Genomic DNA, 19,549 nt, shown 5'->3' on the forward strand with positions numbered 1-19,549 from the left:
CCTGTTTAGAGAAGGTCATGTTTATTAAAGTATAAGAAAAAAACCCAACGCATGTTTGGCTGCCTTGCCAGGCTGTGCAGCGAGCGTGGCTCCCAACAGCAGTGCCAGCCCTGGTGCCACAGCCTAGGGCCCCAGCTTGGCCATGGTGGCACGGAGCTGCAGGGTCCCCTCTGCCCAGGAGCCCGGGTACTGGCACATCTTCTGCCACAGGTTCAGCTCCTCGCCCGTGGAGTCCATCCAGTCCACAGCCTGCCCGTTGCTCATGCCTGGGGAAAGGGATGGCAGAGGTGGCTGCTGGGGCAGCCTGGTGCCTGCAGCACAGCCCCCCAGCAAGGCTGCTGCTGTGCCAGGGTGTGAGGGGTGCAGCTCTCACCAGTGCCCATCCCCAGCTGCTGTGCCAGGGTGTGAGGGGTGCAGCTCTCACCAGTGCCCACCCCCAGGCTGCTGCTGTGCCCGGGTGTGAGGGGTGCAGCTCTCACCAGTGCCCACCCCCAGGCTGCTGCTGTGCCAGGGTGTGAGGGGTGCAGCTCTCACCAGTGCCCATCCCCAGCAGCTGTGCCAGGGTGTGAGGGGTGCAGCTCTCACCAGTGCCCAGCCCCAGGCTGCTGCTGTGCCAGGGTGTGAGGGGTGCAGCTCTCACCAGTGCCCATCCCCAGGCTGCTGCTGTGCCCAGGGTGTAAGGGGTGCAGCTCTCACCAGTGCCCATCCCCAGCTGCTGTGCCAGGGTGTGAGGGGTGCAGCTCTCACCAGTGCCCACCCCCAGGCTGCTGCTGTGCCCGGGGTGTGAGGGGTGCAGCTCTCACCAGTGCCCACCCCCAGCTGCTGTGCCAGGGTGTGAGGGGCGCAGCTCTCACCAGTGCCCATCCCCAGGCGCACTCCCCCCAGGAAGTCGTTGCTGGACAGTGGCTCCCGGTCCCAGACCGTCAGCTCCAGGCACAGGTGCTGCAGCTCCTCGGCCTTGATGCCGTTGTAGACAAAGGTGTGGTTGTAGTGAGGGTTCAGCGTCTTCTTCACCACGGGCGTCTTCCTCTTGGAGGCTTTGTTTTTGTGTGGCAGGAGGTAGCTGGGGGAGCAGCCCTTGGGTTAGCAGCACATGGGCACCCGCCTCCTGCTCTGGGGGCTGGGGCGCCTCAGCACCCCAGGACCTGGCCTGGAGCCCCCCCTTCCTGCCTGTCCTGGCAGGGCTCAGCAAGAAGGACCACAGCACCCTGCAAGGGGCCTCCTCCAGGTCCCCCAGCAGCTTTGGGAATACAGCCAGGGAGGACCGTGCCCTCCTCACCCCCTGCCCCAGGGCCCTCACTCACCCCTTGACAAAGCTGTCTGAGGTCCCTCCAGACTTGGCTGCTGTCAGGTTCTTGGCTTCTTTGATCCAGACCTGGAGCTCACCACCTTCCCCTGTTTTGCCTAGGAAAAACCCAACACAGTAGAAATTAATCAAATTTAATTTCTACCACTGCAAACTTCTGGAAAGTTCCTGCTGAGCACCCTTCATCCCAGAGGTAGGTGCAGAGCCTGGACTGGCACCTCCTCTTGCCTTCTCCTGTATTGGCCCTGCCTGCTGAGGGCAAAGGCAGACAAAATTGCTTCATGCAGGGCCCGATGGTCCAGCCCCAGGGAAGAATGAGATGGTTCAGGCAGCCTGAGGACAGGCAGAGCAGCTTTGCAGAGAAGGCTGCAGTGACACCACCCAAGAACCCCATCCAGAGCCAGCCTGCATGGCCAGGAGCAGGCCCTGCAGGGGGCTGATCCCAGAGCTCCAGCACTCACCTTTCCTGCCATTCCCAGCCCCAGGATGCTTGGCAGATGGGATGTACTTCATGGAGACAACCAGCTCCCCCTTGTACTGGTGGAGACCAGCAGCATCGGCCCCAATCTGCCAAGAGGTGAGAATTACCAACCCCTGCAGAGAAGCCATGGCACACACAGTGACAGCCTGGTGTGCAGCACCTCCCCAGGCTGGGACAAAGGACTTGGCCTCTCCTAGATGTGGCTGAGCTGGCACAAGTGCCTGAAAACTCTCCCCAGCATGACCAGTGTAACCCAGCTCCTCTGGGACCTTATTTTGGCCCAATCACCTCACAAGGAGATGGAAGCTAGGCTCAAGGCAGAAGATTTTCCCTTTTTTACTACAACAGCACTGCTGTCTGCATCTAGGGTTTTCATACCTCCAAATACTGGATTTGGCACAAGCCTTTTGGCAATGCTTGGCTGAGGTCTCCACACCCCTCTGCCCACCCAGGGCCATACCCCCCGCAGGACCAGGCAAGGGGGCTGTGGGCAGCAGGGGCACACCTTGCCATGCAGGGGCAGGAACTCCTCCAGGTGGCTCTCAAAGTTCCAGGCCCCCAGAGGGACCTCTGCCTCCCCCAGGAAGGTGTTGCGGCCGAAGCGGTCGTGGTGCCACACCGAGAACTGCAGCGTCCTTGCCAGCAGCAGGGACTTGCTAATCTCATACTGGGGGTGGGGGGAGAGAGAGAGAGAGAAAACCACTGGTGAGCAGGCAGCACAGCCTGGCAAACTCCATCAGCTACAGCCCACAGGCACGAGAGGACACTGAGCAGCAATGGGTGTGCACGGGAGCCTGCTCCTCTTTCCTTCCATGCCTGCCGAGTCCCAGGGCAGGGGTGCAGGAGCCTGTGCTCCCCCAGGAGGTGGCCCTTGGAGCCAGGATTCACGGCATGCAGCCATCCCACCACCAGCAGAGCTCTGCCAGACCACAGAGCCTCAGGTGGTCAGAGCACAAGACCTCAGCAAACCTGTCTGTGGGAGCCTGAAAACCAAAGCACAGCTCTCACTTCCTGCTGTGCAAGAGTGCCTGGCCCCAGAGGTGCACTGCCAGAGTCAGACAGCAGGGATGGTGAAGGGCAGTGCCAAGTGTTCTGCCCTGGGGCCCAGAGTTTATCTCTGCCCCTGTGGTGTGCTGCCCTCCCTCCTGCCACTGTAACATGCCCCCGGGGCCAGGAAGCCTTCACCTTGGAAGGAAACATCCAGGGTAAGCAGGATGCCTCTGCTCTGGGGGATGCCACAGGAACCAGGGACAGTGTCCAGTGTCCAGTGACACAGTCACATCTGCAGCAGTGCCTCCACCCCACCATGGCACTGGGGCTTGGCAGCACAGCCAGGGCACAGCTGGGAGTGCAGGGATTTTGCAGCTTTCAGGGTGCAGTCTCTGGACATGGGTCCTCTGCAGAGACCTCGCTGCAGGGTTAGGAGCTCACCCCTCCCCTTGCTTGTTCCAGCAGCATCCCCTGAGCAGCTGCAGCCCAGCCCAGCCCCTCTCACCTTCAGCAGCTCGTTGTACAGGGGGTTGATGGTGTTGCGTTTGATGGTTGTCTTGCGCTTCCCTTGCCGGGATTTGTCGGGCAGGAGGTAGGTCTTCACATAGCTGAGGGGAGAGCAGGCAGCACTTCAGCAAGGCCCCCCACGATTCATCCTCCCAGCTCCCCAGGGCAGCCCCAGACCTCCTGCCTCACCAGGACCCTCCCACTTACAGCTCCCATCTCTGGTGGGCACCCACCACCCAGCTGGGCACCACCAGTGGTGGCAGCAGCCATTGCCCCCCTGGCTCTCACGGGTTGGAGCGCTTCCTGCCCTCGTCCCCAAAGGCCAGCTGGCGACACTCCTTCACGTGGATGAACAAGGTCTGCGTCTTCTGCTCGTAGCTCAGGGAGAAGGAGATGCCCCCGGTGACAGCCACGCTGCCGAAGTCGCCGGCCTCGCTGTAAATGCTGACCATGCTCCCCAGTGTGCTCTGCAAGACAAGGCAGGGCTGAGTGGGCACAGCATCACCTGACAGTCCCTCCTCATCCTCAGCAAGGTTATTCCCTGTGCCTCCTCTGCACAGCCCCCCTCACCTCCCCGTGGCTGGGGATGCCCACACACAGCTGCCTGGAAGAGAGCCGAGTCTCTGCATTTTGATTCCCTTCTAGGGGAAGAAACCCCCACACACAAGACCCTTACCCCTTCCCTCCAGGAGCTGCCTGCCCTGCGTCCCTCCCACCCACGCCTTTGGCACTGCCTCCCAGAGCAGAGCAGAGCAGAGCAGAGCAGAGCAGAGCAGAGCAGAGCAGGGCCATGCCCCGGGGCTCACCGAGGAGGTGCCGCTGCGCATGCTGCCCCGGGCCACCCGCTGCCGGTGGATCTCCACCAGGTTATCGATGTCCTCCTCCTCCTCCTCCTGCAAGGACAGGGACAAGCCGCCAGGGAGGGGAGCGGTAGGGCACAGCCAGCTGACACCTGGCAGCCATCCCGTGGGCTCAGGGTCTCACCAGCTCCGTGTTGAGGCCAGGCACTGACTTGCTCCTGTCTCCCAGAGAGCCACCTTCCCCCACAAGGTCCTCGGGGCGCAGGTCGATCACGGACTTGGTGTACTCTGCACGACAGGGGGTGAACAGTGGCACAGAGCAGGACGAGCAGAGCCCAGGGGGCTGCCCCAGGCTCTCCCAGCTGCACTGAAAGCCCTTCCCAGCCCAGGGAGGAGGAGGTGCCCACCCTGGCCGTGTCAGCACCCGCACATCTCTCACCCGCAGGTCTCACCACCCGCCGGGGGTTCTTCTTGAATATCGTTTCATGCTCGTCCACCAAGGTGCTGCTGTGGGTCCCCACTGCGGCATCCTGGGCAGGAAGAGTCCCTTCAGAGCAGGGCAGGGCTGGGAGCCCTGTGTGTGCCCAGCCCCACGCCCCAGGACAGGGCTGAGGCTGCCGGAGCAGCGTCACGCACCCGTCCTTCAGAGAATGCCTTCTTGGAGCACACGGGCAGGGTCAGGCTGGAGGAAGCAGGTCCTGCTGGCCCAACAACCTGTTTTCCAGGGATGGCTCTCTCCAGGGAGTTCCTCCTGTGGCAGACACAGAAAGGTCTGTCCCAGGCCACAAGCACTGCTGGCAGAGACAGTGCTGGCCAGGAAGTGCCACTTGAGCTGCCTGTGGCAGCCTGGGAGCAGAGGACAGGGACAAGCTTCAGCCCAGCCTGAGGAGCCAGCTTCCCCTCACTAGACTGAGAAAAATACACTTCAGATGAATGTGCCATCCTCTGCCAGCCAGTCTTGCCAAGGACAACCCACCCCGGGATCCTCTCACCTGCCCCCCACATCAGCAGGACTAGGTCTGTAGCTGTCCAGGCTCATGTTTTCCATGGACTCTGTGTCGCTTTTGCCATCCCGGGGCTCTGAGGCATCTGGAAACAAACTGCAGACAAGCAAAACCACAGGTATGTCCTGTTTGGCGAGGAGGTCGGTCTGGGAGAGCTTCTGTGCCACCGATGATCCACATGGGGCAGCAGATTGCTCTCAAACCTGCAGCAGATGAGAGCTGCTGCTGGAGCACGGGGGACAGCAGGGATTCTTACCTGGACCCCTCCCGGGGTGCAGGGGGGCTCGGCTGCCGGACTGCAGAGGAGCTTTTAGGCTCACTGAGCTGGGCTTTCTGGAGCAGGGTTTGTCCCACAGTCTCTCTTTTGTTGGCTGGAAGCAGAGAGGCATCAGGAGGAACACTGCTGCAAGCTCACTCATTGAGTGAGTGGGAGCAGGAATTGCTCCCATTCAGCTCCACGATGGGCAGAGGTGCACTGGGGAAAGCTGGAGCACCCCAGAAGGCTGGGCTGAGGGAGAGGGCTTTGCTGTGGCACCCTACCTGCTGGCCTGTGCCGCAGGGACAGCCGCACCATGTCGCTGCCCAGGTGGTTGGCAAAGCGGTTCACTCTCTGGTCATAGAACCAGTCACCCGTTGTCTTCTTCAGCTCACTGCAGGGCAGGGGTGGTGGGGGCAGTCAGGGGCAAGAGGGGCTGTCTGCTGTGCCCCAGCCCACCCTGGGTGCTGCCACAACCCAACAACACGGGCACAATGGGCAAAATCAGCAGGTGACTGGGCAGGGACCATCCACCAGGCAGCTGACAGGCTCAGCTACATCCTCAGCAAACACGGGAGCAAGCCGAGTTTTGTAGGACAGGGGAGGCCAAAAGAGAGGAAACCTGGGATGCTTGAAACACAGGCTGTGCAAGGGGCACAGGGGGATGCTGCAGTCATCTCAGGGGGTGAAGGAGCAGGACATGAAGGAGACACAAGAGTGGGGTATGATGCATTTCTCCATCACCCAAATGTGGGAACCCTCCCCAGGAGTGACAGCAGAGCAAGCGCCCTGCACTGGGGAGGAGCAGCCAGGCTAGGAAAGACTGGCCATGGGGCATCAAGTTGAGGCAACTGAGAGGAGGAAGGAGACAGGAGGGATGTACAGAATGTCCCTGCCACTTGTCCAGGCTACTCACGCCTCCTTGGTGCAGACTTTGCAGCTCCAGGAGCCGCTGGGGCTGTAGGAGCGGCAGTCCCGACACACCAAGTGGTTGCAGCCCCGGCAGGTGTTGGCCTTGGGGCTGAGGCGGCCCAGGCTCTGCTGGCAGCGGGCGCAGGTCCGCTCGCTGTAGCGCTGGCTGCCCCGCTTGGCTCCCCTGCGCCGGATCTCCAGCAGCTCATTCTTCAGGCGCCTGCTCAGAGCCGACACCAGGAGCGGTCAGAGGGGCCCCGGCGACACCCGTCACCCACACTGTCACTCACCCGCCCCGGAGCAAAGCGGGGAAGCAGCTCCTGCCCAGCTCCAGCCGCGTTCGCACCTGATCCTCCTCTCCTCTGCCTTGCGGAGCTCCTCGTCGCGCTGCAGGACCTGCAGGATCAGATCTCGCTCCACGTCCGACAGGAAGGACAGGTCCACAGCCTCCGACATCGCTCCACCCGGCCTGGCTGGCCCTCACCGGCTGCCAGCTAGGGACGTGCCAGCTGCTGAGGTGCCCCGTGCCCGCTGCCGGGGCTGGACGGGGCACCCGGGACACCGGCCCGCCCGCCGTCTCTCCGCCCTGCCCCGGGCCGGGCTCGGGCCGCCCGCCAGCCCCGGTGACCTCAGCCGGCTCCGTGGGACCGGGCTGACGCCCAGCACCCGCGGCAGCCCCGGCAGGAAGGAGCCGCCCCGGGCTGCCCCTCCCTCCCACGAGCGCACCGGGGCTCGGAGCTGCCCGCGGAGCCGCCGGAGGAGCTGCCGGGAGCGGACGCGCACCAGGACCCGCGGCAGGGACAGGATCCGGCTGCAGCGGCGGCACCGGGACGGAGCCGGAGCGCTCGCTCGGGGGCTGCAGCCGCTCCCCGCTCCCGCCCGGCTCGGAGGAACCGGCGGGAGGGACCTTCCCGGCCCCGCAGCCGCGTCCCTCGGGGAGGAGGGGGCGGCGGGACCGACCCCAGGTTCCTCTGTCGGGGAAAGGGGGTACGGGACCGGGAGCACCGCGTTCCCAGCGCGGCCACCGGGGCTGGGAATTGCCCCCGCCCTGGGACACCGCGGCTCGACCCCCGGACCACAGAGGGACCCCTGGCTCCCCCGACTCCCCAGCATCCGAGGGATCCCCCGGTACCCCGCCAGGGGAGCGCCGCCCGACCCCCCGCTCCTCCCGGTACCTGCGGCGGCTCCGGCCGGCGCCTCCCGGCAGCGGGAGGGGGAGCCGGGAGGGGAGGGCGGTGCCGGTGCCTTAAAGGAGCCGCGCCGGCCGCACCTGCGGCACCGACGGCACGGCCCGTGGGGAGGCGGTGCCCGCTCCCTCCAGCCCCTTCCCGCCCGATCACCCGGGGCAGAGCTGCGGCTCCAGCCCCGCGGGCCCTTTCCCCGGTGCCCCGTGGCCCTGGCTGGGTGGGCGGCCTCTCCCGGCGAGCACAGAGGCACCGACACCCGAACTGCGGGGAACCCCCCGGCAGCCCCGAGGAGGAGCCCAGGCAGCGGCCGCGGTGTCCCCGCCGCAAGGCTCCAGCCGCTGCCCTTGCCCTTGGCGGCAGAGATACGGGCCCCGCAGGGCGCCTGGTCCCGGCCCCCCGCACACGGCACCGGGGACGCCGAGCACACGCGGCTGGCCGAGCCGTGGGGCTCCACCCGAGGGGAGGCGGCTTCTCGCCGCGCAGGACAGCGAGGGAGGCCACCTGCGTGCAGCCCCAAGGCAAACGGGACGACGCGGCTCTGCCCACACTTTCGGCCGCACCCCAGGGATGGGAAGCGATGCGACATTGACACAGTGGAAAAAACCGCGGGGACATCAAAGGGCCAGCGGGAGCTTCCTCATGGGGCAGGGGTTCGTTCCGTTGGGAATACACAGTACAGATATTGAAGGCTTTGGGCTAGCAGGCAGACGATGCCACAGAGGCTTTGCTCCCTGAGCCCCTCCACACACCACCCTAGGACCCAAAGTCCCCAGGCCAGACCCCCACGCTTGCACCAGTGTTTATGTTTTAACTGGACACCAACAAGAGGTAGTGAGAAATATCTTTATTTCTGAAAAAAAAGATAGGAAGGAAACAAGATGAACAGACTTGCTTCCAGTACATTAAAAAAGCATGTTGATAAATACAAGCACAAAGCTTGTCCCTGACCTGCTGAAATGAACCCAGCAGGAATCCAAGGCTTCCCAGCACTGTGGCTCTCTCCTGTGTGAAAATAGGGCTCAAGGTGCTACCACATGTCCAAGACCTGGGCAGCGACTGGCAGAGCCAGGGTAGAACATTGGCACTCTGAGCCCCAGCTTGCTCCATCCTTGTCTGGATCCTGACAGGATCTGCCGTGGGGAGCACAAGCCTGGGTGCCCCGGGCACAGGGAGGCACTGCTGGGCAGTGCTGCTGCCTGGGAACTAGGGGACACAAGGCACATCCTGCTGGCAGCAGGACACTGCTGGCCACCCTTCCAAAGGAGCTGGAGCCCCAGCAGTGCCCGTGCCCCGCTAAACAGGCAGCACAGGCCGGCACTCGAGGTCCAGCACGAGGTGATGCACGTGTGGCGCGTAGGACTTCACCGGCTCGATGTGCAGGACGCTGCTGCGCCACGGCCGCCCGTGCAGCTCCGCCAGCAGCCCCTGGATGCGTGTGGCCGTGCCTTCAGCCCAGCTCTGCCACTCGGGCCTGAGCCTGGCCCCCAGAGGCTCCTCCCCACCGTGCTGTGCCGGGTGCTGTGCCTCTCCCCCAGGGCTGGCTGCCTCCGGAGAGCCCTGCTCAGCCAGCAGCACCGCGCTCTGTGGCGTGGCTGGCACGGGCCGAGTCTCCACGTTGTGGTGGATGTGGAGAACCCCACCCGTGTCCTTCTTCAGGACGCGGCAGGCCACTGGCCAGCCTTCCTCCGAGCTGGGGATCAGCCCCAGGTTCACCCTGTCTGCCACATCGCACAGCTGCAGCTGGGGACAGAGCAGAGGTGAGGGGGATGCAGCTGGGGACGGAGCAGAGGTGAGGGGGATGCAGCTGGGGGCAGAGCGGAGGTGAGGGGGATGCAGCTGGGGACGGAGCAGAGGTGAGGGGGATGCAGCTGGGGGCAGAGCAGAGGGGAGGGGATGGGGGGCAGAGCGGAGGGGAGGGGGATGCAGCTGGGGACAGAGCAGAGGGGAGGGGATGCCCGAGGGCACAGCCCCGCCCGGCCCAGCCCAGCGCTCACCTGCCGGCTGTCCCCACTGTGGATGTGGCAGCGATCCCGCACCCCGTTCAGCACCAGGCTCCTGTGCAGGGCCTCCACGGCGTGGCTGTTCCACTCACAGGCATGGACAAAGGCGGCTCTGGCGTGCACCAGGAACGGCAGCGTGAAATAGCCGATGCCTGAAGGCAGGAGCAGGCAGTGGCCAAGGGCAGGGACCTCCAGAGACCCACACTCCTCCCTGAGGGCAGGGCAGGATGCACACTGCCACCCTACCTCTCCAAGTATGCTTTGCTCTGGGTGAGAGAAAGCCCAAACACTGGAAAAATGGAAGTTTATCCCTCCCTCTTCTGCAAAAGCAAAATCTGCCTTGGAAAATGTTTAGAGAAGTTTATTCAGTCTTTGGCCATGAGGTTGAAACCTGCCTGGCTCTGCAGAAGTGTCCAGATTACCACTTAGTTTGATTAATCTAGAGCAGTTTTGTGGGTGCCATGTCCTTTCAGCATGGCATAAATTGGAAGCACTAACTTCCTTAAGCACAAACAGTGGCAAATCTTTCCCCTGGATCCAAGTGATTCCCCAAAGTAGCACTAGGCACAGAGCCTGAGAACAGGACATCCTAAGTGTCCAGAGGCTGCAGGGACACAGGCAGGACAGCAGTGCCAGCATAGCTGAAGAACGAGCTCACAGACAAGACAGGAGCTCTAAGCCTGGCTATTTCTCATTCCAAACTGGAAATGACATTTCATGTCTACTTGGGTGCCAGCAGCACCTCCTCCATCCCTGTTACCTGCATAGAGATCCACCAGGACCTCCCCGGAGCAGGGCAGTGAAGCCACACGCAGCTTCTCAGTGATGTTTCCCGGGGAGAACATGCACTTGGTCACGTCAAAGGTGTACCTGAAAGACCCCACACAGACAGTGAGGGCAGTCCCTTCCCCACCAGCCACATCCCACAGCTCCTGCCCACCTGATGCCGTTGTCCACGTGCTCCACCCACCCGTGCTGGCCCAGCAGCAGGGTGACCCTGGGGCTCCGCATCCCGTCCGGCATCACCCGTCCTCGCCTGGCCACCCGCCGGGCCCCCAAAGCCTTGGCGACTGTTTCCCAGAGCACTGAGCCTGCAACACAGCACCCAGGAGATGTGGGTGAAGTGGGCCGGGCTGGGGCAGGCTGCCCTGCTCTCCTTACCCAGCCTCTCCCGGAATAGGCCCTGCTGGCCTTACCCAGCCTCTCCCGGGACAGGCAGCCCTGCTCTCCTTACCCAGCCTCTCCCAGGACAGACAGCCCCGCTGGCCTTACCCAGCCTCTCCTGGGACAGGCTGCCCTGCTCTCCTTACCCAGCCTCTCCCAGGACAGACAGCCCCGCTGGCCTTACCCACCCTCTCCTGGGACAGGCTGCCCTGCTCTCCTTACCCAGCCTCTCCCAGGACAGGCCCTGCTCTCCTTACCCAGCCTCTCCCAGGACAGGCCCTGCTCTCCTTACCCAGCCTCTCCCGGGACAGGCAGCCCCGCTCTCCTTACCCAGCCTCTCCCGGGACAGGCCCTGCTCTCCTTACCCAGCCTCTCCCGGGACAGGCAGCCCTGCTCTCCTTACCCAGCCTCTCCCAGGACAGGCCCTGCTGGCCTTACCCAGCCTCTCCCAGGGCTCAGCCCTGAAGCTGTCCTCGCTCAGCAGCACCAGGTCCCCGTGCCTCTGCCAGGCGTGCGGCACGTCCCGCTCCAGCTCTCCCGACCAGCCGGCCCCCAGCAGCCGCCGCAGCTCCTCCCGCAGCCTCTGGGCCGGCGAGAGCCGGCGGGCGGCCCTGGAGGGGACAGGGTCCTGCGGCAGGGCCGTGCCAGGGGCTGGGCACCCACCGCTGCAGGCAGGGCTCGGGGCTGGGCGGCTGTGCTCACCTGGATCCCGAGCAGCTCACACGGCACCTCCGCGGGCAGGCAGAGCTGTGAGAGCTTCTCCGGCAGCACCGGCACGGCCACGCGGCCCCCCGGCACCCGCTGCAGCCCGTAGCGCCCGTCCAGGAGCCGCTCCTGTTCCAGACACTGCCTGCACGGCCAGGCGCGCTCAGCCCTGCAGCCCCGCGGAGCCTCCGGCTGCACCGTCTGCCGGAGCGGCACAGGGCTCCCGTCCCCACTGCCCCTCACCTGAGGCGCTGGGCGAACCTCGGCTCTGTGGCCAGCGCGGGGACAGCCGTGGGGACAGCCGTGGGGACCTCCGTGCCTTCCATCATGCCGAGCCCCGGGCGGTGTTAGGCTCGCCTGGGGCTGTGCCTCGGGACCGCTGCCCGAAGCGGCATCCCTGAGGCCGCGGGGCCGCCCGGAGGCCGCTCCCGGTGCCGGCGGATCCCCGAGGCCGCGGCCGCCGCGGCCGCCCCGTCCGGGGGTCCCGAGGAGTCCCGGCAGCCGCACCCCGCTGCCGCCGGTGCCGCGTTTCCCGCCGGAGCGCTTTTTGAAAGCGCCGCTGCCGAGCTGTTGCGGACGGAAGCGGAAGCGGAAGCGGGGGGACGGCTGCGGCGCGGACCGGAAGCGGCGCGGGCGGCGCGATGGCGGGGCTGTCGGTGCGGGACCCCGCCGTGGATCGGTCCTTGCGCTCCGTGTTCGGTGAGGCCGCGGGGCGGGACCGCGACATGCAAAGGGAAAAGGGCACGGACGGGCAGGGGCAGGCGGGGGGCAGGCGGGGAGCAGGCGGGTTTCCCCCCCTCGCCGTCGGGGCCGGTACCCGCCGCGCTGACCGGCGGCACCGTCTGTCTCCGCAGTGGGAAACATCCCGTATGAGGCCACGGAGGAACAGCTGAAGGACATATTCTCGGAGGTTGGGCCCGTGGTCAGCTTTAGGTGAGAGCGACCGCAGGCCTCCCCCGGGTTCCCCTGCTCGGCGCAGACCGAGCCCCGCGGCCTCGGAACCGTGGAACCGCAAATCCGTAACGTTGGGAAAGGCCTCTAAAACCCTCCAGCCCAACCGTTCCCCCATCACTGCCCAGCCCACCGTGTCCCCAAGTGCCACATGCACACACACCTTTTGGCCACTTCCAGGGACGGTGGCTCAGCCACTGCCTCGGGCTGCCTGCTCTGGTGCTTGGCAGCCGATTTGGCGAAGGAACTTTGCCTGAGATCCCATGTAAAGCTCCCCGGACCCCCGAGGCTGGTTCCTCACACAGAGCAGCAGCTGCAAGGATTGTGAGGCTGTGCCAGGGTCACCTGGAGATGGAGCACAGTGTTCTCAGCACAGCAGGTGGATGTGGAGCTGCCCTGCTGTGTCTGCTGACGGCTCAGGTGCTGTTCGGGCTCTGTGCTCCTCACTGCTGTCCCTGTGCCTCCCACAGGTGTTTTCCAGGCTGGACACCAGGCCCTGTTGTTCTCAGTTCAGCTTTTGGGAGTTATGGGAGCAGGCAGTCCCATCCTGTCCCTCGTGGGGTCACAGGAGGCACACAGCTGGCACAGGTGGGCATCCTGCAAACTACAGCCTTGGGAGCAGCCGTGCCAGGAGCCAGCAGGCCCTTTGGCTTGGGCATGGGCCTGACTGCTGTGTGCCTTGGGGAGCCCTCCCTGTGCTGCCAGCACTGCTGGGGCTCTGTCCATGTATCCTCACTGTGCTCCCAGCACTGCTGGGGCTCTGTCCATGTATCCTCACTGTGCTCCCAGCACTGCTGGGGCTCTGTCCATGTATCCTTACCGTGCTCCCAGCACTGCTGGGACTCCATCCCCATATCCCCCCGAGCTCTCACCATGCTACCAGCTGGGGCTCTGTCCCTGTATCCCCTGAGCTCTCCCTGTGCTCCCAGCACTGCTGGGGCTCTGTCCCTGTATCCCCTGAGCTGTCCCCGTGCCCCCACCACTGCTGGGGCTCTGTCCCTGTATCCCCTGAGCTCTCCCCATGCTCCCAGCACTGCTGGGGCTCCATCCCTATATGTCCCCGAGCTGTAGGAGCCATGGGCACAGCGAGATGCCCACACTCCCTCAGCAGCAGCATGTCTCTGCTCCCTGGCAGGCTGGTGTACGACAGGGAGACGGGCAAGCCCAAGGGCTATGGCTTCTGTGAGTACCAGGACCAGGAGACGGCGCTCAGCGCCATGCGCAACCTCAACGGACGCGAGTTCAGCGGCAGGGCCCTGCGTGTGGACAACGCCGCCAGCGAGAAGAACAAGGAGGAGCTCAAGAGTGAGTCAGCCAGGATTCTGGGGGCTCCCTCACGCTGGGCCCGGCCTTGGCAGCTGCAGGGCACGGTGGGTCTCTTCTGCCAGGCTGGCTGAGCTGACCTGATCTGAGAGGGGTTGTGAGTAGTGCCGCAGAGGGATGCACGAGCTCAGCTCTGAGATTTCACTCCCAGGTGATTGCAGAATCACAGAATTACTTGGGTTGGAAAAGGTTTGTAAATATCATGGTCTAGCCTTTGACCAAACACACTGCATCAAATTGTATTGCCCCAATAGATTGGGGCAGTAAATGCCACTTCCAGTCTTTACTTAAATGCTTCCAGGAGCACTGACTCCACAACCTCCCTGAGCAGCCTGTTCCAATGCCTAATCACCCTTTCTGGGAAGAAATTCCTCCTAAAGTCTCCCTGGTTTTGCTGCCTCCTTTTCCCTCTGGTGGGCTGGTGCTCCCCTCCTGATGAGCCTGTTCCATGTGCTGTTCATGTTGCAGGCTTGGGCACGGGTGCACCCATCATAGAGTCACCCTATGGGGACCCTGTCAACCCAGAGGATGCCCCCGAGTCCATCAGCCGGGCCGTGGCCAGCCTGCCCCCTGAGCAGATGTTTGAGCTGATGAAGCAGATGAAGGTAAGTGCAGGAGGGCCGTGCTCCCTGTGTGAGCACAGCTCCTCCCGCCACTGCCTGCACCCTCACAGCCGTGTCACAGCTTGTCAGAGCTCTGATCAGTGCCTGTCTCCTCAGCTGTGTGTCCAGAACAGCCCCCAGGAAGCCAGGAACATGCTGCTCCAGAACCCCCAGCTGGCTTATGCACTGCTGCAGGCCCAGGTGGTCATGAGGATCGTCGACCCGGAGATTGCGCTGGTTTGTGCCTTGCTGCTCATCCAGGGTTGGGAGGGGAGGTGGGAGGATATCTTGGAGGATATTGGTGGTAGCCTTTGTGGAATGGCAGTGGAAAAGAACTCCTTTCTCCTTCTTCCTTCCCTAGAAAATCCTGCATCGCCAGACCAGTGTTCCTCCTCTGATCCCAGGCAACCAGCAAGCAGTGCCAGGCCCAGGGCCTGGGCCAGGACCGGGGCCTGGGCCAGGGCCCAACGCGCAGCTGAACCCCCAGAACACCCCATCGTCCCAGCCACAGGCCATAGTAAGAGCCTGCACAACACATGAGCTGTGCAGGAGGATGGGCAGTGCCAGCTCCCCAGCTGGGGCACGTGCCCAGGTGTTGGGGTGTCCCTGAGACCCAGTGTCTCTCCGGCAGGGCGGGATGCACGTCAATGGCGCTCCTCCTCTGATGCAGCCACCCATGCAGGGGGGAGTGCCAGCCCCGGGACAGATGGCAGCCCCTGTGCAGGGCCCAGGCCCTGGCCCCATGGCTCCAGGAGGTGAGTTTGGGCCGAGCTGCCCCACCGTGAGCACACGGGTCCTGCACACACCCCCCTCTGCCTTCCCCCTAACCAGAGGGCTCAGCCCTGTGAGAGCACACGTAATCCTGTGCTGTACATTGTACTGCTGCCAGAGGTGGGCTGCAAAGTTGGATTATCCCTGGGGGGAACCAACACCAAGGGAATAAACCTCCAGGTGCTCCCCCAGGAGCTGGGAGCGAGAAGGTATTTGGGACCAAAGGAACAGGTTAGTCATCAGGGATGGCTGAGGAGGGGTCTGATCTCTGCCTGTCCCCTCTCAGGTGGGATGCAGCCACAGGTTGGGATGCCAGGTGCAGGGCCAGTCCCCTTGGAGCGTGGACAAGGTAAAACAGACGTGTGTAGTGCTGTGTGTGGTGTGAGCCTCACTCCAGTGAGCAGTGCTGTGTCCCAGCTGTCTGCAGCCTGGCTGTGCCCAGCCCCGGGGCTGTGCCCGGGTTCGTTCACTGAGGCACAAGGCTGTGGTAGCAGCTCCCTGGCTCCCAGGGCTCATCCCACGCCCAGGTTGGCTCCCAGCTCCTTCTGCACGCTGTTGTGCAGTCGTGCCCTGGCAGCCAGGAGAGCTGCCTGTCCCCCCCGAGCGGGATGTGTCTGTGTTTTCCACCTCTGCGAGCCCATATCTGTCCCTGTGCTTGTGCAGGCAGGCAGAGCTTGCTCCTCTCTGGTCCTTGTCCTACTCCTTCGCTGCCTGGGTGCTGGGGAGCAGCTGGTGCGGCCCCGCGTCCTCCCGCGCCGTGCCCAGCAGAGGGAGCTGGGTCTCCGTTTGGCTTGAGGCTTGGCAGGCACTTCCCGGACGGAGGGTGACGGCTCGGCTTTCCCTCCGCAGGCACGGTCTGTCCGGCCCAGCCCTGGGCCCCGATTCCTTACGGTTCACACGTGTCCATGTGTAGGTTAGTACGGCCCCGGTGTTCTGGTCTCCCAGGAACAGCACATGCAGACACTGTCACCTGTGTTGCCTTGACATCTATCATAGGCCTTGTTTCAGCAACATGCAAACCCAGTCTGAGATCCTTTGGCCTTAGGGTCAGCTGACTCTCATTTTCTTTGGGGTGGGCACTGTCTTCCTGGTAGTTCTTGGCACCCAGAAGGTTTTGGAGAGCAGAAGCTGGTGTGCATTGTGGGGCCGGCGTGGCCCCACGGAATGCCACGTCTCTTGGCAGGATGTCTTCTGTGCCTGCCTCTGTCCCTGAGTGAGGAGGGAAGGACTGTGCCACGCTGCCTGTCCTGCCTGTGCTGACAAACGGGGTGTGAACGGAACAGGTTGATAAACCAGACTTGGAACATTTTCTCTGTAGGTTTTCTGGGGACTTCAGGGTGCGTGATCCTGCAGGCAGCACTGTCCCCAAAGCCAGTGCATGCATGCATACACTATTTACGTGTCTGCTCTTTCCCTCTTTTCCTGCTGCTTGCCCAGGGAACCTGCAGCTCTCGCCCGTGGGACCTGCCAGGCCTGCGTCTATCGAACGCGTTCAAGGTACCCCGGCACCAGCTCCCTCTTCCCATGGAGCTCGTTGTGGAGTGTGCAGAGAGCAGCTCTCACCCTGCTGTTCTCAGGGCCAGGGACTGGCATGTCACTCCTTGTAGCCTGACAGCTGTAAGAGGAGAGGAAGGAGGCAGGATTTCTTATAGGGCTACAGGAGAGAACAGGCTAGAACCATGCATGGAGCCTCCAGTGGAAAAGGAGAGCCTGTTTGGAAAGGGCTTTTGCCTCAGATCCAGCCCTCTTTGACACTGTGTTTCCAGGAGCCTTCCAGGTCTTGCTTTGCTCCTGGCCCCACATCAGTCAGCAGGGCGTTGATGCCCACACTTGTAGGGATTGCCATGGGGGCACCCATGCTTGGTTTGGCCCCTGGTGCCATAAGGAACCTTAAGTAAAACCCAAGAAGGAAAGGAAAGGAATAGAATTGACAGCCAGGGAAGGAGCTTTGGTGTGCTCCAGCCTCATGTGTGGGGCTGTGTCCCCAGCAGACAGCACAGCTCAGGGGAGCAGCATGGCTGCCCCACGCCCGGCCTGAGAGCGCCGGGGACAGTCTTGGCACGGCACTGGTCATGCAGATCCTCACGAGTTCTTGTGTGTCTCCCTGGCAGTGCCCATGCCAGACCCGAGGGCCCCTATGCAGCGTGGACCTCTACCTGCTAGTGGCCCGCCGCCCCGAGGCCTTTTGGGAGATGCCCCGAATGACCCTCGCGGAGGGACCCTGCTCTCAGTCACTGGAGAAGTGGAGCCCAGGTGAGGGGAGAGGGAAGGAGAGGAGCCCTTGGCACTGTCCCCTGCCCAAGGGTAGCCTCTCGCTGAGGACAGGGATGGCACCAGCCTTCCGGGAGTCACTGCTGCCTGGTCGGAGGCCTGTGTGCTGCCAACCGTGGGGGCCCGCCCGTTTCCCCGGGGAAGGGACCTCCCCGGGGTGATGGCAGCTGCCCTGTGGCATGGGGCCACCAGCACCCATCCCTGTGCCAGCCTCACCCTCCTCCCCTGTGGCCGGCTTCGGGGGCAATCCCAGCGCTCTGCCCAGACCGTGCCAAGCCAGTGTCTGATTCACACTCTCTCGCTTTTTCTCCTCCTCCTGCTTTGCTCTCCTCGTCTCTCTGCGTCAGAGGTTACCTTGGGCCGCCCCACCAGGGAGCCCCTATGCACCATATGCCTGGTCATGACAGCCGTGGCCCCCCCCATGAGATGAGGGGGGGACCCATGGGAGAACCCCGACCACTGATGGGAGAGCCGCGGGGGCCCTTGATGGATGCTCGAGGTGAGAGAGGGGGCATGAAATATGGGTGGCTTGGATTGTGCAGGCAGGAAGTCAGAGTGGAGCCGGCTGCCCCGACCCAAGGCATAGGAAGGGGGTTTGGGCAGTGAAATGACTGACTCCAGGCGAGGAGGGACAGTCCCAGGGTGCAAGGGACTTTCTCAGGCATGTCCCCTCTGCCCCCCGCCCTGCACTTCTTGGGTGCTTGCTGGCCCCCAGACAAAGGAGGCAGCAGGCTCGCTGCCACACTCCTTGCAGCGCTGCTTCCTTCAGGAGCTGACCTTGTGTTTCCTCCGCAGTCGGAAGAGATCCCCGGGGGCTGGAGCCGCGAGGGCTGGAGGCGCGGGCGCTGGAGGCGCGAGGCCTGGAGCCGCGGCTGCTGGAGCCACGAGTGCTGGAAGCCAGGGCCATGGAGGCCAGGGGCCTGGAGCCCCGGGGCCTGGAGCCCCGAGGGCCTGGTCCCACCCCGCGTGGCCCGATGCCTGGTGGGATACAGGGCCCTGGGCCACTTAACATGGGAGCCAGTGGCCCGCAGGGGCCCCGCCAGGTACACACGGCTCTGCTCAGCTGCTCGGGCACCAGCAGCATCCTGTAGGCTGGGGCTGGGCAGGGGTGTGGGAAGCACCAGGCTTTGGTCACTGAGGGGTCAGGGCATCTGTCCCATTTCCCCAGGCACTCCCCATCAGCTGAGGACAGGACAAGGCTCAGGCCTCTCTCCACCTCTTCCTGAGACACAGAAAGGAGGACAGGAGTTGGGAGGGGAGAGCACATAAAATGCACTCTCTCTTTGTTCTCAGGCATCTTCAAGCAGCCCGTGAGGGCATCCATCTAACAATCTCTTTTACCTTCCTGAATTTGTACTGCTCAGTCCAGAAACCCCCAGTCCCTAACCCCTGTCTTACTCCCCCAGGTTCCTAACATGGCTGGGGCAGGCATGCAGGGAGGAGGCATACCTGGTGCAGGAGTCCAGGGAGCTGGTCAGCCTGGAGGTTTTAGCCCTGGACAGAGCCAGGTCACCCCCCAGGATCACGAGAAGGTGAGAGAACAAAAGGGAAAGGGTGAGACAGTAGGAGCAGCACTTCCTGTGTGCCTTTCTGTGGCGGGGTCAGCCCCTCCCTGGCTCTGGTATGCTGTGGCTGCTCTGGCAGGGCAAGTCTCTGACCCCTGTTTCCCCACAGGCAGCACTGATCATGCAGGTCCTGCAGCTGACAGCAGACCAGATCGCCATGCTGCCCCCAGAACAGCGGCAGAGCATCCTCATTCTGAAGGAGCAAATCCAGAAATCCACGGGGGCACCCTGACAGGTGATGTCCTTAACCTGGTCTCATCCTGTGCCTGCTCCCCTCCAGTAAAACAGAGCTGCCTAGAATGGGACTCTTCCCTGCTTACCTCTGTGCCTGGCTCACCCTCCTCTCCTTCTTTCTGGCAGGAACAAGATGGAGATGCCGTGTGCCTGGATAGAGGTGATGCTCCATGGCAGCTGCTTCCCTTTGCTACCTGAGCTGATGGTGCATTTTAGGAGAGGTTATATCACTCTCAAGAGGTTTTTTCCTCCAGTTCATCCTTTTTTTTTTTTCTGTGTATATTTTATGGTGTTTGAAATAAAGTGGGAGGAGGGTTTGAGTAAATTCATGTCCCTGGCTGCCTTGTTTGGTCTCTCATGGAGGCCAGAGTGGGAGTGTTGGCTTCTGGGAGCAATGTGACCTGGCTCCAGTCTTGTCCAAACCACTTGCCATCCTCCCTCCTCCCCACACCAGGGCAAGAATTAATAATGGAATTTCTTGTAGTGTGCTGTTTACAGGGGTCTAGGGGAAGGGCAGGAC

General features: G+C 63.2%; 3 protein-coding genes across 10 annotated transcripts; 1 reads left to right on the plus strand and 2 right to left on the minus strand.

The window, feature by feature from the left end:
- Window positions 1-4: 4 nt before the first annotated feature.
- On the minus strand, window positions 5-7,469 carry SYTL4 (synaptotagmin like 4). 2 transcript variants are annotated; one of them, XM_066559475.1, is made up of 17 exons: window positions 7,432-7,469; window positions 6,603-6,750; window positions 6,261-6,476; window positions 5,629-5,738; window positions 5,345-5,459; window positions 5,077-5,184; window positions 4,721-4,835; window positions 4,524-4,614; window positions 4,269-4,372; window positions 4,091-4,177; window positions 3,573-3,751; window positions 3,283-3,385; window positions 2,293-2,454; window positions 1,768-1,873; window positions 1,305-1,404; window positions 855-1,063; window positions 5-266 (listed from the first exon to the last, which is right to left on the minus strand). In XM_066559475.1, the coding sequence occupies exons 2-17, from the start codon at window positions 6,710-6,712 to the stop codon at window positions 124-126; spliced, it is 2,058 nt and encodes a 685-aa protein (XP_066415572.1). In that variant the 5' UTR covers window positions 6,713-6,750; window positions 7,432-7,469; the 3' UTR covers window positions 5-123. The 2 variants fall into 2 exon arrangements, with proteins under 2 accessions (XP_066415572.1, XP_066415573.1); XM_066559476.1 differs by lacking the exon at window positions 7,432-7,469 and having other exon boundaries at window positions 6,603-6,865.
- Window positions 7,470-8,272: 803 nt separating this feature from the next.
- TRMT12 (tRNA methyltransferase 12 homolog) lies at window positions 8,273-11,753 on the minus strand. Of its 2 annotated transcripts, none has more exons than XM_066559517.1 (7): window positions 11,556-11,753; window positions 11,310-11,457; window positions 11,046-11,235; window positions 10,414-10,534; window positions 10,204-10,313; window positions 9,438-9,595; window positions 8,273-9,183 (listed from the first exon to the last, which is right to left on the minus strand). In XM_066559517.1, the coding sequence occupies exons 1-7, from the start codon at window positions 11,639-11,641 to the stop codon at window positions 8,737-8,739; spliced, it is 1,260 nt and encodes a 419-aa protein (XP_066415614.1). In that variant the 5' UTR covers window positions 11,642-11,753; the 3' UTR covers window positions 8,273-8,736. The 2 variants fall into 2 exon arrangements, with proteins under 2 accessions (XP_066415614.1, XP_066415613.1); XM_066559516.1 differs by having other exon boundaries at window positions 10,384-10,534.
- Window positions 11,754-11,921: 168 nt separating this feature from the next.
- CSTF2 (cleavage stimulation factor subunit 2) lies at window positions 11,922-19,354 on the plus strand. Of its 6 annotated transcripts, XM_066559611.1 has the most exons (15): window positions 11,922-12,011; window positions 12,167-12,245; window positions 13,399-13,568; window positions 14,055-14,191; window positions 14,306-14,425; window positions 14,550-14,705; window positions 14,820-14,943; window positions 15,246-15,308; window positions 16,397-16,456; window positions 17,071-17,212; window positions 17,578-17,729; window positions 18,026-18,273; window positions 18,637-18,762; window positions 18,905-19,030; window positions 19,156-19,354. In XM_066559611.1, exons 1-14 carry the CDS (start codon window positions 11,954-11,956, stop codon window positions 19,025-19,027), a joined length of 1,758 nt encoding a protein of 585 aa, XP_066415708.1. In that variant the 5' UTR covers window positions 11,922-11,953; the 3' UTR covers window positions 19,028-19,030; window positions 19,156-19,354. The 6 variants fall into 6 exon arrangements, 5 of the variants coding, with proteins under 5 accessions (XP_066415708.1, XP_066415709.1, XP_066415710.1 ...); XM_066559612.1 differs by lacking the exon at window positions 16,397-16,456; XM_066559613.1 differs by lacking the exon at window positions 15,246-15,308.
- The last annotated feature ends 195 nt before the right edge of the window (window positions 19,355-19,549 follow it).

The sequence above is a fragment of the Molothrus aeneus genome, chromosome 14, assembly GCF_037042795.1.
Source record: "Molothrus aeneus isolate 106 chromosome 14, BPBGC_Maene_1.0, whole genome shotgun sequence".
Taxonomy (NCBI): domain Eukaryota; kingdom Metazoa; phylum Chordata; class Aves; order Passeriformes; family Icteridae; genus Molothrus; species Molothrus aeneus.